This window comes from Pelophylax lessonae (genome assembly GCF_965119305.1).
Source record: "Pelophylax lessonae genome assembly, chromosome: 13".
In the NCBI taxonomy this organism is placed as follows: domain Eukaryota; kingdom Metazoa; phylum Chordata; class Amphibia; order Anura; family Ranidae; genus Pelophylax; species Pelophylax lessonae.
In genome coordinates, this window is record NC_138780.1 from 10,705,001 (window position 1) to 10,723,269 (window position 18,269).

The window sequence follows — 18,269 nt, forward strand, 5'->3', positions numbered from 1 at the left end:
GGATTGAGAGCGCTCATTAAATGTTTCCAGCTTAGTGGTTCTTTGTTTATGTTCCTCTATGCTAATATGGCATCTTCAGGCGCCTTAACCCGTTCTCGGCCTGTGTAGACCAGAACTCGGCAATCTTAAAGTGAATCCATCCGCTGCCCCGAATAAATGATAAGTTGCCTGCAGTGGAAGAGGTATTATTATATGACTGCTAAACCAGTCCGCGTCTCCTCCTCCCCTCCTTTCCGTTCCTGTGCTGACACCTCAGCCCGACTCTTTGGTATTCAACACTTGCAAGTGTCGGATGCCTGTGTTCCCCCGCATCATTCTGTGGTTCTATCCCCTACACCAGGGATCTCCCAAACTTTCTAAACAAAGGGACAATTTCCTGCCCTTCAGACTTTAGGGGGGTTAGGCTGCAGTTAGTTGGGATTAGCAGTGGCCCATATTTTGTGTCATTGGAAGGAAAGGTGCCTCGTAGTTGGTGTGGTTGCGAGCCATGGCGCCCCGCAGTTGGTGTCGTTGCGCAGTTGGTGTCGTTGCGCGTAGTGCAGTTGATGTCGTTGCGCGTAGTGGCGCCCGTAGTTGGTGTCGTTGCGCGTAGTGGCGCCCGTAGTTGGTGTCGTTGCGCGTAGTGGCGCCCCGTAGTTGGTGTCGTTGCGAGCCATGGTGCCCCGTATTTGGTGTTGTGGCGCCCCATAGTTGGTGTCGTGCGTAGTGGCGCCCCGTAGTTGGTGTCGTTGCGGTCAGGTTACGCTTCCTGCCTTAGCTCAGTCTACATGAGACCTACCTTACATTTCCTCTGCAGTAAGTAGTTTGCTCTCTGACTTCAGTGTAGTTGCAGCAATAATTGGATAGTTTGAGAACATGCATAGTGGACGGCGATGGCTTGGTGACCAGGATAACTCTACCTTTTAGTATTCAATGTCTTTGTTTCTCTTCCAGTGAAAGGCGTCAACTTCTATGGACCGAAGAGCGAGTTTGTGGTCAGCGGTAGCGACTGCGGTCACATCTTCCTGTGGGATAAGTCGTCCTGTCAAATCGTACAATTCATGGACGGCGACAAAGGCGGTGTGGTGAGTTAAACTTTTTTGTGATATGACCCGTCTGATGGTTTCTGCTCCACGATAGACCTGTCTAATGGTTTCTCCTTCATGATTGGGACCCGTCTGATGGTTTCTCCTTTTTATGATTGGGACCTGTCTGATGGTTTCTCCTTCATGATTGGGACCTGTCTGATGGGTTTCTCCTTCATGATGGGGACCCGTCTGATGGGTTTCTCCTTCATGATTGGGACCCGTCTGATGGTTTCTCCTTTTTATGATGAGGACCCGTCTGATGGTTTCTCCTTCATGATTGGGACCCGTCTGATGGGTTTCTCCTTCATGATGGGGACCCGTCTGATGGGTTTCTCCTTCATGATTGGGACCCGTCTGATGGGTTTCTCCTTCATGATGGGGACCCGTCTGATGGGTTTCTCCTTCATGATGGGGACCCGTCTGATGGGTTTCTCCTTCATGATGGGGACCCGTCTGATGGGTTTCTCCTTCATGATGGGGACCCGTCTGATGGGTTTCTCCTTCATGATGGGGACCCGTCTGATGGGTTTCTCCTTCATGATGGGGACCCGTCTGATGGGTTTCTCCTTCATGATTGGGACCCGTCTGATGGGTTTCTCCTTCATGATGGGGACCCGTCTGATGGGTTTCTCCTTCATGATGGGGACCCGTCTGATGGTTTCTCCTTCATGATGGGGACCCGTCTGATGGTTTCTCCTTTATGATTGGGACCCGTCTGATGGTTTCTCCTTTTTATGATGGGGACCCGTCTGATGGTTTCTCCTTTTTATGATGGGGACCCGTCTGATGGTTTCTCCTTTTTTATGATGGGGACCCGTCTGATGGTTTCTCCTTTTTATGGTGCTGACCCAGTCTGATGGCTTCTCCTTCATGATGGGGACCCATTCATGATAGGAACCATCAAGTTTTTGCTTCGTGTGAAAAATCGGGCTTCTCTCCTCCATCTTCCATCATTTGGGTTAAGCTTTTTATAGTGGATGTGGTAGCAGAGTGTTCAGAGTCCGTGTCCTGTCCACCCTCTTAATGCTCTCTGCTGGGGGGAAGTCAGTGTAAATCAGTGGTCCTTTTAAGTTGGTCAGGCCTCGTTCACACGGGCGTACAAGGGCAGTGCTTACCCGCACAGGGACACACAGGTTTTCCTTGCATTCCCATACAGGCAGTCCCTTTATTGTAAATTGGGATGCAACAGCTTCTGCTCCAAATTCGACAGCCGTGCAGGTGCGTGGCCCAGAATGAACACAGTCTACGTTCAGGGCCGTGCACCCGCGCAGATGTTAAATTGAGAGCAGCGGCTGTATCCGCACGGCCTCGCTGTCCTAATTTTCAGGAGTAGGACTGCCTGCACAGGAATACACGGAACACTCCTGTGTTCCTGGGTGGGTGAACCTGACCCTCACCTGGGCGTTTGCTGTGGTACGCCCATATAAATGAGGCCTTATGCTTGGGTGGGGGTATGGGGTCCCTTGGTAGCAGTTCCTGACTCCATTTTTAAAGTGAACATACAGGATAAACCAGCAGGGTAACTTTAATTTGCCCTGCCCAGCAGCAAATACTTATCCATCATATTCATCTACATGCAGCCCCGTTCAACAGGGAACAAATGAAAGCCCTTCATTACTTGTATACCTTTTAGGTATCAGGCGTAGCCTGCAGCTCCTCCCCACTGAACAGAGTGGTGGGGACTTGAAGGAAAAATAAGTATATGCCAGGGACGTATTAAAGCAAACTGGTTTCTTGGCTCTAAATTGGGGCATCTACCCATTAATCACTGCCATATAATGGGTAGATTATGCTTTGCTTCCATATGTAGAGCAGCACAGGGAAGCGGCTGCGAGACGTGGCTACCTATTATTATACTGCACTGGAAAGAAGAAAATTGAGTACTTTGCTTTTCTAATGTGTTTGCCTGTTGACCCAAGCCTTTCATATTACCGGTTTTTGGTGCCTCTCTATTAATTAGATTTAAGTAAAGCATTAGTATGGCCGGCTATATATGAGGAGCGCAGGACCGGCTCCTGTTGCCCAGCGGCAGCAGTAAATTGCAGCACAGCTTGTCTTTAGAGTGAATATTATATTTAAGCTCTTACAACGTGTTCCAAGATATCCCGGGGCTTCCTTGGCTGACGAGGCCCCATAATTCAGCGTTAGCTGACACGAGAAGAACACAAAGATTTTCCTTCTTGCCTTTCTTGTCTGGCCCCCGAGGCCCACTCCCAGGTATAATGTTATTTTCTAGGATTAGCCGATAACTTATCTGAGGCGGGTTATTTAGCTAATGCATTTCAGCCTGTAATTGCACTGCGCAGGCAGCTGCGTTGTACAGCTCTATGAATACATTATTGCACTCAGAGGAGTATCGTTTTTAATATCTCCTTGGTAATGCTTCACATCGTCCATCATGTTATACCTTCCACTTGGTACAGTTAGCGCACAAATGAACACCTATACACACTATATTACCAAAAGTATTGGGACGCCTGCCTTTACACACACAGAACTTTAATGGCATCCCAGTCTTAGTCCGTAGGGTTCAATATTGAGTTGGCCCACCCTTCGCAGCTATAACAGCTTCAACTCTTCTGGGAAGGCTGTCCACAAGGTTTAGGAGTGTCTATGGGAACGTTTGACCATTCTTCCAGAAGTGCATTTGTGAGGTCAGGCACTGATTTTGGATGAGAAGGCCTGGCCTACAGTCTGCGCTCTTATTCATCCCAAAGATGTTCTATTGGGTTGAGGTCAGGACTCTGTGCAGGCCAGTCAAGTTCCTTCACCCCAAATTCGCTCATCCATGTCTATATGGACCTTACTTTGTGCACTGGTCCAAATTATTTGGTGGAGGGGGGATTATGGTGTGGGGTTGTTTTTCAGGGGTTGGCCCCCTTAGTTCCAGTGAGGGGAACTCTTTAAGGTGTCAGCATACCAAGACATTTTGGACAATTTCATGCTCCCAACTTTGTGGGAACAGTTTGGGAATGGCCCCTTCCTGTTCCAACATGACTGCGCACCACTGCACAAACAAGGTCCATAAAGACATGGATGGGCGAGTTTGGGGTGGAGGAACTTGACTGGCCTGCACAGAGTTCTGACTTCAACCCTATAGAACTCCTTTAGGATGAATTAGAGTGGAGACTGCGAGTCAGGCCTCCTCATCCACATCAGTGCCTGACCTCACAAATTCGCTTCTGAAAGATTGGTCAAACATTCCCATAGACACTCCTAAACCTTGTGGACAGCCTTCCTAGAAGAGTTGAAGCTGTTATAGCTGCAAAGGGTGGGCCAACTCAATATTGAACCCTACGGACTAAGACTGGGATGCCATTACAGTTTGTGAGCCTGTCAAGGCAGGCGTCCCAATACTTTTGCATTATTAAAATGCTATTTGCTTGGCTTCCATGATGATCCTCTGCCTTGCAGTACTTCTGTCTTCATTGGCTGCTTACTTGTTCTGCATCGGGCACTTAATGCTTAGTAGCCAAAGATGCGTACTTGTTACATGTTAGGGACGCATGAAAGCCAGAGAATATGCATGACAGCCAGAATTGTCACACCTGCCTGTCCTAGCAACCAGTGGCCTCGATTTACAATGTATCTAAGCCCTACAAAAATCTAAAACCTAACCCATTGGTATTCCTTATAAACTCAGGGGTCTCCAAACTTTAAAAAAACAAAGGGCCTGTTTACTGTCCTTCAGACTTTAGGAGGGCCAGACTGGCCAGTAGGAGTAGAGTGTCCTGGTGTCAGTTGCAGTAAACAAGGTCTCATTGGTGTCAGTGGGAGGAATTGTGCCCCATCTTTGATGTCATTGAGAGGAATAGTGTCCCATCATTGGTGTCGGTAGGAGGAATAGCACCCCATCGTTTGGTGTCAGTGTGGGGGGAAGAGCCCCGTCTTTGGTGTCAGTGCGAGGGAATTGTGCCCCGTCTTTGGCGTCGGTGCGAGGAATTGTGCCCCGTCTTTGGCGTCGGTGCGAGGAATTGTGCCCCGTCTTTGGCGTCGGTGCGAGGAATTGTGCCCCGTCGGGGCGAGGGAATTGTGTGCCCCGTCTTTGGCGTCGGGGCGAGGAATGGTGTGCCCGTCCTTGGCGTCGGTGCGAGGGTATGGTGGGCCCGTCCTTGGCGTCGGTGCGAGGGTATGGTGGGCCCGTCCTTGGCGTCGGTGCGAGGGTATGGTGGGCCCGTCCTTGGCGTCGGTGCGAGGGTATGGTGGGCCCGTCCTTGGCGTCGGTGCGAGGGTATGGTGGGCCCGTCCTTGGCGTCGGTGCGAGGGTATGGTGGGCCCGTCCTTGGCGTCGGTGCGAGGGTATGGTGGGCCCGTCCTTGGCGTCGGTGCGAGGGTATGGTGGGCCCGTCCTTGGCGTCGGTGCGAGGGTATGGTGGGCCCGTCCTTGGCGTCGGTGCGAGGGTATGGTGGGCCCGTCCTTGGCGTCGGTGCAAGGGAATGGTGTGCCCCGTCCTTGGCGTCGGTGCGAGGGAATGTTGGGCCCCGTCCGTGGCGTCGGTGCGAGGGTATGGTGGGCCCGTCCTTGGCGTCGGTGCGAGGGTATGGCGGAGACCACTGCTCTGGAGAACCTGGGATTGAAGTATATCTAAACCCAAGAACATTGTCGACATGCAGCTCACCTGTAGATGTAATTGAAATGGGTTTGTAGCATTTGGTAATAAACTGGTCAAGAAAGAAAGCTCCTAGAAAGTTAATTAACCATTTGGCATTTCTTCAGGTGAACTGCTTGGAGCCGCACCCGCACCTGCCTGTCCTAGCGACCAGCGGCCTCGATTACGATGTCAAGATCTGGCTGCCCACTGCCAAGGACCCAACCGAGCTGCACGGGCTGAAAGAGGTAAGCGAAGGGAACAGTAATGCATCCTTTAAAGTATAGCATCCCACCCGCTTGGCTGTGTCTTGCCAAGTCACCGCTCTGAAAGGGTTAAAGTCTTCTTGAAAAGCGTCTGGTGAGTGTGTGGGCCCCAGGATTAGTCAGCACAGCGGTGAGCTCATCGCTACCCATATGGTGTTATCACAGCTCCTGAGAGATGGATCTCGTGCCATGTAAGTCGTAAGACAGGCAATGTAACCTCTTCCTTCCCTGGCATGGGGAGCAGTGGGGTTCAGTAGGAGGGAACGCAGAGCTTTAGTGATGTAGGGGTCAGTAGGAGGAACCATAGAGCTTTAGTGATGTATGGGTGAGTAGGAGGAAACGGAGCTTTAGTGCTGTAGGGGGGGGAACGCAGAGCTTTAATGGTGTAGAGGTCAGTAGGGGGAACGCCGCTTTAGGGATGTATGGATTAGTAGGAGGGAACACAGAGCTTTAGTGATGTGGGGGGGGGGGGTCAGGGGGGAACGCAAAGCTTTAGTGATGTAGGGGTCAGTAGGGGGAACACAGAGCTTTAGTGATGTAGGGGTCAGTAGGGGGAATGCAGAGCTCTAGTGATGTAGGGGGGGGAACGCAGAGCTCTAGTGATGTGGGGGGAACGCAGAGCTCTAGCGATGTAGGGGGGGGACGCAGAGCTCTAGCGATGTAGGGGGGGGACGCAGAGCTCTAGCGATGTAGGGGGGGGACGCAGAGCTCTAGCGATGTGGGGGGGGGACGCAGAGCTCTAGCGATGTAGGGGTCAATAGGGGGGAACACAGTTCGAGGGATGCAGGGAGGGGCACAGTTCTATGGGTGTAGGGGTCAGTAGGGGGGGAACACAGTTCGAGGGATGCAGGGGGGGGGGGCACAGAGCTTTAGTGATGTTGGGGGGGGAACGCAGAGCTCTAGCGATGTGGGGGGGGGAGAACGCAGAGCTCTAGCGATGTAGGGGGGGGGGAACGCAGAGCTCTAGCGATGTGGGGGGGGGGGAACGCAGAGCTCTAGCGATGTGGGGGGGGGGAACGCAGAGCTCTAGCGATGTGGGGGGGGAACGCAGAGCTCTGGCGATGTAGGGGGGGGACTCAGAGCTCTAGCGATGTAGGGGGGGGGAGCGCAGAGCTCTAGCGATGTAGGGGTCAATAGGGGGGAACACAGTTCGAGGGATGCAAGGAGGGGCACAGTTCTATGGGTGTAGGGGTCAGTAGGGGGGGGAACACAGTTCGAGGGATGCAGGGGGGGGGGCACAGAGCTTTAGTGATGTTGGGGGGGGGAACGCAGAGCTCTAGTGATGTGGGGGGGGGGGAACGCAGAGCTCTAGCGATGTAGGGGGGGGGGACGCAGAGCTCTAGCAATGTGGGGGGGGGGGAACGCAGAGCTCTGGCGATTGTAGGGGGGGGACTCAGAGCTCTAGCGATGTAGGGGGGGGGAACGCAGAGCTCTAGCGATGTAGGGGTCAATAGGGGGGGAACACAGTTCGAGGGATGCAAGGAGGGGCACAGTTCTATGGGTGTAGGGGTCAGTAGGGGGGAACACAGTTCGAGGGATGCAGGGGGGGGGCACAGAGCTTTAGTGATGTTGGGGGTCAGTAGGGGGGAACACAGAGCTTTAGTGATGTAGGGGGGAACACAGCTTTAGTGATGTAGGGACTTCGGTGTCTTAAAAAAATAAAAGAAAAACGTCTGTATTACCAGCTCCTCATACTAAGGGCTTTGGGCTCGTTCTGGCTGCTGACACCGAAATGCCACGGCTGGCCACATTTTTCTTGTTCTGGACTCACACTTTTGTGAGTGTGTTCAGGTATCAGCTGGAGGGAGCTTTGAGCTGCCGACAGAGGTGTGCATGTTGTCGTCTTTTCCCCGCCCTCCTCAGTAGCAAAGGGTTATGGGATGTAAAATCTGCTAGCCTTAAAATAGGATTGGGATCCGCTTTCAAGTCCCTGTGCTGCATGCAGCCATCTTTGATCTCTGCTGAGTTAGGTTACATTTACCTGGTCACTGATGAGAATCGGTAGACTTGCCGGCGGTACTGAATGCTGCCTGCACACGTTGTATGCGACCAGCAGCAGCTGTCAGATTTGCGCTCTCATCTGATTGGTTACCTATGAATAGAGCCTGCGACTGATCCCCAGACACATCCGGGGTCGGCGTCTCTGTGGAGTTGTGGCTGCAGCTAATCAGCCAGTCTGTGTGTGGCCATAGCACCAAGTGTTGCTGTGTCCGGAGGTGGCGTTTAGCTGCCTCTGAATGCTGCAAGCTATCCACATCCCTGCGACTGTATGAATGTAGCCCTAAACTTTTCTCTTTCCTCTTCTCCAGGTTATCAAGAAAAACAAACGTGAAAGAGATGAGGACAGCCTACACCACGCCGACCTGTTCGACAACCACATGTTATGGTTTCTGATGCACCATCTACGGCAGAGGGGGCACCGTAGGGTGAGTACCGGCGGCTTCAGTGTCTCCATTGGGACTTCTACTAAATGTTATTCAGGGAATCCCTCACAAGGCGAGAAGTCTTTATGAATAGGCTCTGATGGCAGCCTTTTCCTGACCTGACATGCTTCACTCCTAAGAACTGATTTAGGCCAGCCATAGTTGGTTCAGCAGGGACCGGCTGAGATTTGAACCATCTATGGGCAGGCTGATTGTACCCAAGTTGATGGATCGGGCTGTGGTGGGGAGCCATTCCTGCCGGGAGAACAAAATGGCTCCTCTGGAGGGATTCCCCCATCTAGACTGACTGTGTAAATGTGGGAATCAAGAGTTTTTTCTTTTTGCAACCCGTAGTCTATGGCCGGTTTTAGGCTCCATTCATACCTGAGCGTTTAGATTTGCTGGCGTTTTTTCTGGAATTTTAAGTGTTTTAGAAGCGTATTACTTATAAAGCTTCAGGCGTTTTTGTTTAGCCAGTAGAAAGCACTAAGGGGAGGAGAGGGAGAGGAAATTAGGGGTGGAGAAACAGAAAATGAGTGACAAAACGCTTGTAAAACAATCAAGTCAGACATTTCTATTAAAGTTTGAGGCCAAAAAACGCTTGTAATCTGCCAAAAGGAAGCTCATTCAGAATGCTCAGATGTGGACAGGAGCCATTGAAATGACTGGGATTTGGCTTGAGCAGAAAATCGCTGAACGGGGCCTTGGGGTCGATTTACTGTACAGCCATTTAGGAAATGGCTGCTTCCCTAAGGGTCTTCTCACACAAGTGTGTTGCTCTCCTACATGGTTTTCCTTTAAAAACTTCTAGACCAGGGGTGTCAAACTCCAATTTCATCGTGGGCCGCATCAGCAGTGCGGTTGCCCTCAAAGGGCCGGTTGTAGCTGGGTCGCACTATGTACAGAGTTCAGGTTTACATCAGGATTATTCTACGTACAGAGTGCAGGGTTCAGCAGCGCGCTATGTACGGAGGGCAGGGGTGCGATACGTACAGAGAGCAGGGTTCAGGAGTGCGCTGCATACGGAGTGCGGGGTTGCGTGCAGAGTTTTGGCGTGCGCTGGGTATGGAGTGCGGGGTTCAGGAGTGCGCTGCATATGGAGAGCGGGGTTGCGTGCAGAGTTTTGGCGTGCGCTGGGTATGGAGTGCGGGGTTCAGGAGTGCGCTGCATATGGAGAGCGGGGTTGCGTACAGAGTTTTGGCGTGCGCTGCATATGGAGTGCGCTGCATATGGAGTGCGGGGTTGCGTACGGAGTTTTCGCATGCGCTGCGTATGGAGTGCGCTGCTGCGTGCAGAGTTTTGGCGTGCGCTGGGTACGGAGTGCGGGGTTCAGGAGTGCGCATGGAGTGCGGGGTTGCGTGCAGAGTTTTGGCATGCGGGGCTCAGGAGTGCGCTCTGCTCCCATCCTCCCACCTGCCTCAACAGCCCTCACCACCCCACCCCTGCCCCCCCAAAAAAAAACCCCAAAACAACTCCCATCTGTGCTTTCTCCTACCTTCCTATCGTTCCCCTCTCTGGTACAACTCCTGCCTGTGTATTGGGCAAAAAGCCCGCTCTCAGGGTGCAGCTCGCTGACAGAGACTGACACTAGTGGCTGGCGCCGCTAGAGGGACTGAGGAGAGAGAGCAGGAGACTGGCTCAAGACTTTAGTAATGAAAATATTATTAGTAGTAATCAGCATGGATTCATGAAAAATCGTTCGTGCCAAACCAATCTATTAACCTTCTACGATAAAGTGAGCTGCCACTTAGATAAAGGTAAGCCTGTGGATGTGGTGTATCTGGACTTTGCAAAGGCCTTTGACACCGTTCCCCACAAACGCTTACTGTACAAACTAAGGAAGGTAGGTATGGACCATAGGGTGAGTACCTGGATAGAGAACTGGCTCCAGGGGAGAGTCCAGAGGGTGGGGATTAATGGGGAGTACTCGGATTGGGCGGGTGTGGAAAGTGGGGTCCCCCAAGGTTCTGTCCTGGGACCAATCCTGTTTAATTCATAAATGATCTAGAGGAGGGGATATCTAGTACAATCTCAGTATTTGCGGATGATACTAAACTAAGCATGCCAATATCTTCTGTGCAGGATGTGGAAATCTTACAAGCGGACCTGAACAAAATAACGGGGTGGGCAACTACATGGCAGATGAGGTTTAATGTTGAAAAATGTAAAGTAATGCACTTGGGGGCCAGTAACCAGAAAGCAAGCTACTCACTAGGGGGGGAACCTCTGGGGGAGTCTAGGATGGAAAAAGACTTAGGGGTACTGGTAGACAACAGGCTTGGCAGTGGCATGCAATGCCAAACCGCTGCAAGCAAAGCCAACAGAATACTGGGATGTATAAAAAAGGGGATTCACTCCAGAAATAAAGAGATTATTCTCCCGCTCTACAAGACTCTGGTCCGGCCACATCTGGAGTATGCTGTCCAGTTCTGGGCACCGGTCCTCAGGAAGGATGTGCTGGAACTGGAGAGAGTCCAGAGAAGGGCAACAAAAATAATTAGGGGAATGGAGGACATCAGCTATGAGGAAAGACTACAAGCACTGAACCTATTCTCTCTGGAGAAGAGACGATTGGGGGGGGATATGATATCAATGTACAAATACTGTACTGGTGACCCTAGCATAAGGAACAAACTATTCAGAGAAAGGAGATACAATAAGACACGTGGCCACTCACGAAAACTAGAGGAAAGGCGGTTTAACCTTAAAGTGCGTAGGGGGTTCTTCACTGTAAGAGCGGTAAGGATGTGGAATTCTCTTCCACAAGCAGTCGTATCAGCAGGGAGCATTGATAGTTTCAAAAAACTATTAGATGGACACCTTAAAGACCACAACACACCTTAAAGACCACAACATACAACATACAGGGGTATACAATGTACAACATACAGGGGTATACAATGTACAACATACAGGGGTATACAATGTACAACATACAGGGGTATACAATGTACGGTTAAAAGCACACACACACACACACACACACACACACACACACACACGTTGAACTGGATGGACTGATGTCTTTTTTTCAACCTCACTAACTATGTAACTGGCCAGGCATGCGCACAGCTCAATCATCCGGGAGCGTGAGATGTCTCCATGGAGACCGGCCTGCCGCGCATGCGCACAAACACAGGCGGCGCCGCTAGGAGAGGGAGCGTGAGATGGCTCCTTGGAGACCAGCCGGCCGCGCATGCGCTAAGACGGTGGAGGATGTATTTGCTTGACAGTGACACAGAGGTGGCAGACAGCCGCGGGCCGCATTTAGCCCGCGGGCCTTGTGTTTGCCACCCGTGTTCTAGACTGTTATAGCCCAAAGACGCCTGGCCGTTGCCGCCTTCCGTTGCCGCCTGGCCTGTGCTCACCATTCCAGCCAGATTACAGAGAGGTATTTCCTGTTTACTCGGCGCTCGCAGTCACAGTCCCGCCTCTTTGGCCGGTTCTTATGATGGAAAGAAAACACTGGTCCAATGCCGGGACATATGACGTCTATCCTAAGAGCCGGTCCAGGAGGCGGAACTGTGTGTGACTACGAGCGCCGAGTATACAGGAGATCCTGGCTTTGTGTAATGCGGCGGCACACACCCAACCCCCTTCCCTTCCGAGGCAGCCAGGTACAAATTCGGCGTATAACACACACACAAGATTTGCCCCCTATCCCTAGGGGAAAAAAGTGCGTGTTATAGGCCGATCGATACGGTACGTTTAAATCCTCGCCTTCATCGTGGACAAATGGCCATCTGCCTTTTGGCTGCCAGTTTGTTTCTTGCAGGCTCCGGTTTGTGACTCCACTGGAGGCAGGAAGGGGCGTGAACAACTTGTGCATTGAGGCGGAGTCTTAACCTACCGCAGGACTTTCCTAGGTTACCGCCTTTGCATCTCTTTGCTGTGTTTTTTTTGTCTGGTCATACGGAACCGGTTGCGCAGTTGGAAGTGCCGCCGTATGCGCTCATTATACAGCGGCTCTGCACAGGATCAGCCCAGCTCGGGCACACAATTAATTTAGCACAGAAGTGCACTTGTTGCCTTCCTCCCAGAATACTTTGCTGCCAGTAAGCCCAGGTGAGTGGCGTAGCGCCCTACCCCCCGTCCAGCCACTTCTCCGCGCCGCTAGCGGGATCAAATAAAACGGTTTTCATTACAAGCCGCGCGGCTCCTTAATTGTCGCATGTGTAGGCGGTCTGTCTTGTGAAAACACGGCCGCTTCTCTCTTATTTGTGGATAATTAAAGAGCCAGCAGAGCCACGTCTCGCTTAATTGGATGCAAAGATGACAGGGATATGACAAAACAAACTGCCTGATCTGACACCTTCCAATTCTCTTATTTAAAATAGTCGTCTCTTCTTAAATCCGAAAGATAATTAATTTGTGTTTTTTGCAAGACAGATTTTTTTTTTTCCTCCTGCCTATGTTGAAGTCATGCATGGTGGGGTACCATGAGAGTAGAAAAAGCATTGCTGTGTAAAAGGGAACTCTAGACACAATATAAACCATCTTTGTCTTCCAAAAAAACCCCAGATCCTTAGCCAAAGGGGGGGGGGGGGCGCTCGCCGTGCCCTACCCTACTCCTAGCCCTACCCTGCTCTACTCCTAGCCCTACCCTGCTCTACTCCTAGCCCTACCCTGCTCTACTCCTAGCCCTACCCTGCTCTACTCCTAGCCCTACCCTGCTCTACTCCTAGCCCTACCCTGCTCTACTCCTAGCCCTACCCTGCTCTACTCCTAGCCCTACCCCTACCCTGCTCTACTCCTAGCCCTACCCCTACCCTGCTCTACTCCTAGCCCTAGCCCTACCCTGCTCTACTCCTAGCCCTAGCCCTACCCTGCTCTACTCCTAGCCCTAGCCCTACCCTGCTCTACTCCTAGCCCTAGCCCTACCCTGCTCTACTCCTAGCCCTAGCCCTACCCTGCTCTACTCCTAGCCCTAGCCCTACCCTGCTCTACTCCTAGCCCTAGCCCTACCCTGCTCTACTCCTAGCCCTAGCCCTACCCTGCTCTACTCCTAGCCCTAGCCCTACCCTGCTCTACTCCTAGCCCTACCCTGCTCTACTCCTAGCCCTACCCCTAGCCCTACTCCTAGCCCTACCCCTAGCCCTACTCTACTCTACTCTACTCCTAGCCCTACCCTACTCTACTCTACTCTACTCTACTCCTAGCCCTACTCTACTCTACTCTACTCTACTCTACTCCTAGCCCTACTCTACTCTACTCCTAGCCCTACTCTACTCTACTCCTAGCCCTACCCTACTCTACTCTACTCCTAGCCCTACCCTACTCTACTCTACTCTACTCCTAGCCCTACCCTACTCTACTCCTAGCCCTACCCTACCCTACTCTACCCTACCCTACTCTACTCCTAGCCCTACCCTACTCTACTCCTAGCCCTACCCTACTCTACTCTACTCTACTCCTAGCCCTACCCTACTCTACTCCTAGCCCTACCCTACTCTACTCTACTCTACTCCTAGCCCTACCCCTACCCTAAAATGCTTCCTATGTGCAATAGTGCCAGCTATGACCGAGTCGCAGTGGGCGGGTCACAAGGCGGCAGGGCTTCCAGTACATGTGCTTCCTGTGAGGTGGTGGCGACCCTTTCCCCCATAGAATAAAACACACACCACCCTATGCTCAACCCTCCCCCAAAAATAGCAATTCTACTGAATAAGTCATGCTAAACCACAACTGTATACACCTTATAAGGAACCTTTCCGCAGCGGAACCCCTCTGTTTAGCCTGCCTTACTTTCCCGGTCCTGGATGCTTCTGGCCCCTCCTTAGACGCAAGTCAAGGGTCCTCAAGGCCCCCTTTTTTTTACGTTGTTTCTTTAATTACAAAAAATAAAAAAGGTTAAAAAGAGGCATTTAAGTGCTTCAATACCGGCCACTTTCACCCCCTTCCTGCCCAGGCCAATTTTCAGCTTTCAGCGCTCTCACACTTTGACAATTGCACGGTCATGCAACGCTGTACTATCATGTTTTTTACCCAAATAGAGCTTACTTTATGCAGTATATTTTTACCATTGGGCTTTTTTTTTTTTTTTTTTGTTAAACCAAAAAAAAAAACTGAAATTTGTGAAGGGGAAAAGGTTTTTCTTTTCTTTCTTAATTTTGTAAAATTTTTTCTTCTTCACTGGTGGGCGCTGCACTGCAGGGATGTGGACGCTGCATTGGATGTGGGCGTTGCACAGGCTGCACTTGATATGGGGGCTGCAATTGATGTGGGCGCTGATTAGGCATACAGTCTCCCCTGCAAGTTGATGCCGCTGATCAACTCTCCTCATGCTGTCAGTGTGAGGCGAGGAGAGCCAATAACTTCTGCATTTACTTGTGCCCGGCTGTGATTGGTCACAGCCGATCACATGGGTAAAGAGCCACGTCCTCAGCTCTTTACCGAGTTTGGGGTCACGCCATGTCCAAGGGACTCCCACCGAGCTGCACGCCCACGAGAGCGGTATGACGTCGTCCCAAAATGAGAGGAGATCCCGTCCGCCATCCTTTCCCTATACGGCGGGCCCGAGGCAGTTGATACCAATGTGTTACAGATTTTTCTTGAGACACTGAAAATGAAAAATGAACTTTGCATATGAAGTTCAGTAAGTGGGTGGTGTGAGATGATACTAATAACTAACAAATAGAATAATGTCGTGTTTCGTATGTCATCAGCTATGTCTAATAACTGCAAAACCAAAACCTCGAAGACAGGAGGAGAGAGAACATTCTAGGAAAGCTTAGTCTGTGTTATGTGAAGCACATGGAAGCATTGCGGGCAAGATGGCAGTCTCTTGTGTTTTTTAAATGAACAATATAGTGAAAGTCCAAGTCATTTCTGGCCTTTGTTTAGCACCATCCTTCATGGCGGTAACATCCAGCCAACTGCTGGCAGCTTCTGCTGCATTGGCGCAGAGAGACGGCGACATCCTCTTCAGCGCTCTCCTAGGTTACACACAATGATGGGGTTTATTGGTTGAGCTTGGACCATCTATACTGCTACATACGGAGTATAATTGTGTATGCTGCAGCGTAGAAGGCTATGGGCCCTTTCATTTTTGACACCCGTGTGAATGAGCCCTACAGACACCAGTAGAGATCAAACTTGTCTTGGCAGTTTGAAACCAACTGGTGAAATATGAATCAGGCCAGAAGAACCAAGTAACATGGACTACTCACATTCTACATGTGTCTATGGTGCTAACATTAGTGTTTGGGTGGACTACTCACACTCTACATATGTGTCTATGGTGCCAACAGTAGTGTTTGGGTGGACTACTCACACTCTACATACGTGTCTATGGTGCCAACAATAGTGGTCGAGTGGACTACTCACACTCTACATGTCTCTATGGTGCCAACAGTAGTGTTTGGGTGGACTACTCACACTCTACATATGTGTCTATGGTGCCAACAATAGTGGTCGGGTAGACTACTCACACTCTACATGTCTCTATGGTGCCAACAATAGTGTTTTGGGTGAACTACTCACCCTCTACATATGTGTCTATGGCGCCAACATTAGTGTTTGGGTGGACTACTCCCACTTTTTACATATGTGTCTTGGGTGACAACAGTAGTGTTTGGGTGGACTACTCACACGCTACATATGTGTCTATGGTGCCAACAGTAGTGTTTTGGGTGGACTACTCACACTCTACATGTGTCTATGGTGCCAACAGTAGTGTTTGGGTGAACTACTCACCCTCTACATATGTGTCTATGGTGCCAACAGTAGTGTTTGGGTGGACTACTCACACTCTACATGTGTCTATGGAGCCAACAATAGTGGTCGGGTGGACTACTCACACTCTACATGTCTCTATGGTGCCAACAGTAGTGTTTTGAGTGGACTACTCACACTCTACATATGTGTCTATGGTGCCAACAGTAGAGTTCGGGTGGACTACTCCCACTCTACATGTGTCTATGGGGCCAACAGTAGTGTTTGGGTGGACTACTCACACGCTACATATGTGTCTATGGTGCCAACAGTAGTGTTTTGGGTGGACTACTCACACTTTACATGTGTCTATGGTGCCAACAGTAGTGTTTGGGTGAACTACTCACCCTCTACATATGTGTCTATGGTGCCAACAATAGTGGTCGGGTGGACTACTCACACTCTACATATGTCTATGGTGCCAACAGTAGTGTTTGGGTGGACTACTCACACTCTACATATGTGTCTATGGTGCCAACAATAGTGGTCGGCTGGACTACTCACACTCTACATATGTGTCTATGGTGCCAACAGTAGTGTTTTGGGTGGACTACTCACACTCTACATGTGTCTATGGTGCCAACATTAGTGTTTGGGTGGACTACTCCCACCCTACATATGTGTCTTGGGTGACAACAGTAGTGTTTGGGTGCACTACTCACACTCTACATATGTGTGTATGGTGCCAACAGTAGTGTTTGGGTGAACTACTCACCCTCTACATATGTGTCTATGGTGCCAACAATAGTGGTCGGGTGGACTACTCACACTCTACATATGTGTCTATGGTGCCAACAGTAGTGGTTGGGTGTTGTCTAGCATAATACAAATGTTTGCATGGTTGGATGTCTTCCACCATTCTTTATCCTCTGGGTTGGATGTCTTCCACCATTCTTTATCCTCTGGGTTTTGTCTACTCGCTGATGATTTTATTTTTTTTATTTTTATTTTTTTTTACTATAAATCTTCTTTCCTCCCTACAGAGGAGAAGAGACCAAGCCACAGGTGAGAACGAATCTGATGACTCCCCCAGCAGCTCCGACAGCTCTGATGATGATGAAGAAGGTCCTGATCGAGTACAGTGCATCCCATCATGAGCAACCTGCTACTCCCCCCAACAAATCCCACTTTTCCTTTTGCGTGGAGCTTCCCCACCTCCCTCCTTTTTCTCCGCCCCACCCCAACCCGAGAGAATGGAGGGCAGTGCTCTACCTAATAGACATTTTTTCAGCTTTTTATTACAGTTCTAGGACTATAGTCTAAGGAAAAAAAAAAAAGCTTTTCCTCTTCAGTCTTGTTTCTTTCTCCTGGAGAGCGGGCACTCTGCTTGGCAAATTTGCACTTTGGATTTACCGACTTTCATGTGAAAAAATAAATAAAATAAAAGACGGTGCCCCCAACGTCAGAAACCCGTGATCTCAGCATCCTATGAACCCTTCAATCCTAGAAGTTTCTTCTATTACCAGCAGCTGAGACTGGCACCAAGAGAAAAGAAAAGACTTTTGAAATTTAGAAAAAATGTAAAAAAAAAAAAATTAACAAAAACATGGAAGTTTGAGGGTTGGAGAGAGAGGATTATTTTTGTAAGTAAAATGTTTTTTTTTGTTTTTTTTTCCTTTTTAGAGAAAAGCAGCCATCTTAAGCCAGCTAATGTTTCCTCCTCCATCCTTTCTGCGTGTCTCTTAATCTTCCTAATAGATGGTCCTACAGATCTACACCAGCTGTTTTTTTTTCTTTTTTTTTCTCATCCACCCAAAGTTTGAGTCTTAAAAAAATTAAGCCGTGTGCTGATTCTTTGGCCCATAAAAAGTTCAAATTCTTTATTGTTGCTCGTGTGTTTTCTTTGTAAAATTTTGCCCAAATTTTCTTCCACTGTTGGCCTCATTTTCAGTCCTAACATTGGTATCTTCAAAAGATTGTGCTAACATTGGTACCCTCAAACGATTGTGCTATCTTGTGAGCTGAATATGCCCATCTTCCCTGCCTTCTAAAGCTGAAGCTGGAGTCCACTTGGACTTCTAGAGCTTCTTGACATCTACTGTTGGCCAAGTATTTTGTGGCTTTCACGACATGGTCACCAACATTGGGTAAACCATAATTCTACACTTTTTGTTCTCAAGATCTTCCTCTTAGGAAACCGATTGTCCAGATGTTGGTTCAGCTCCACAAAATAGCTTCTCTCATTGGGCTTTCCCTAAATTCAAGAGGGAT

The 18,269-nt window shown here is 50.0% G+C and overlaps 1 protein-coding gene across 1 annotated transcript in view; it reads left to right on the top strand.

Annotated features, from left to right (window-relative positions):
- The window catches only part of DCAF8 (DDB1 and CUL4 associated factor 8), a 67,826-nt gene extending 49,948 nt beyond the window's left edge, over window positions 1-17,878 (top strand). Inside the window, exons 7-10 of the mRNA XM_082275901.1 lie at window positions 934-1,064; window positions 5,785-5,904; window positions 8,232-8,348; window positions 17,042-17,878. Of these exons, the coding sequence (XP_082132027.1) occupies window positions 934-1,064; window positions 5,785-5,904; window positions 8,232-8,348; window positions 17,042-17,155 (482 nt within the window). The 3' untranslated portion in view covers window positions 17,156-17,878. The remainder of the gene's footprint in view (window positions 1-933; window positions 1,065-5,784; window positions 5,905-8,231; window positions 8,349-17,041) is intronic.
- Window positions 17,879-18,269: the final 391 nt, after the last annotated feature.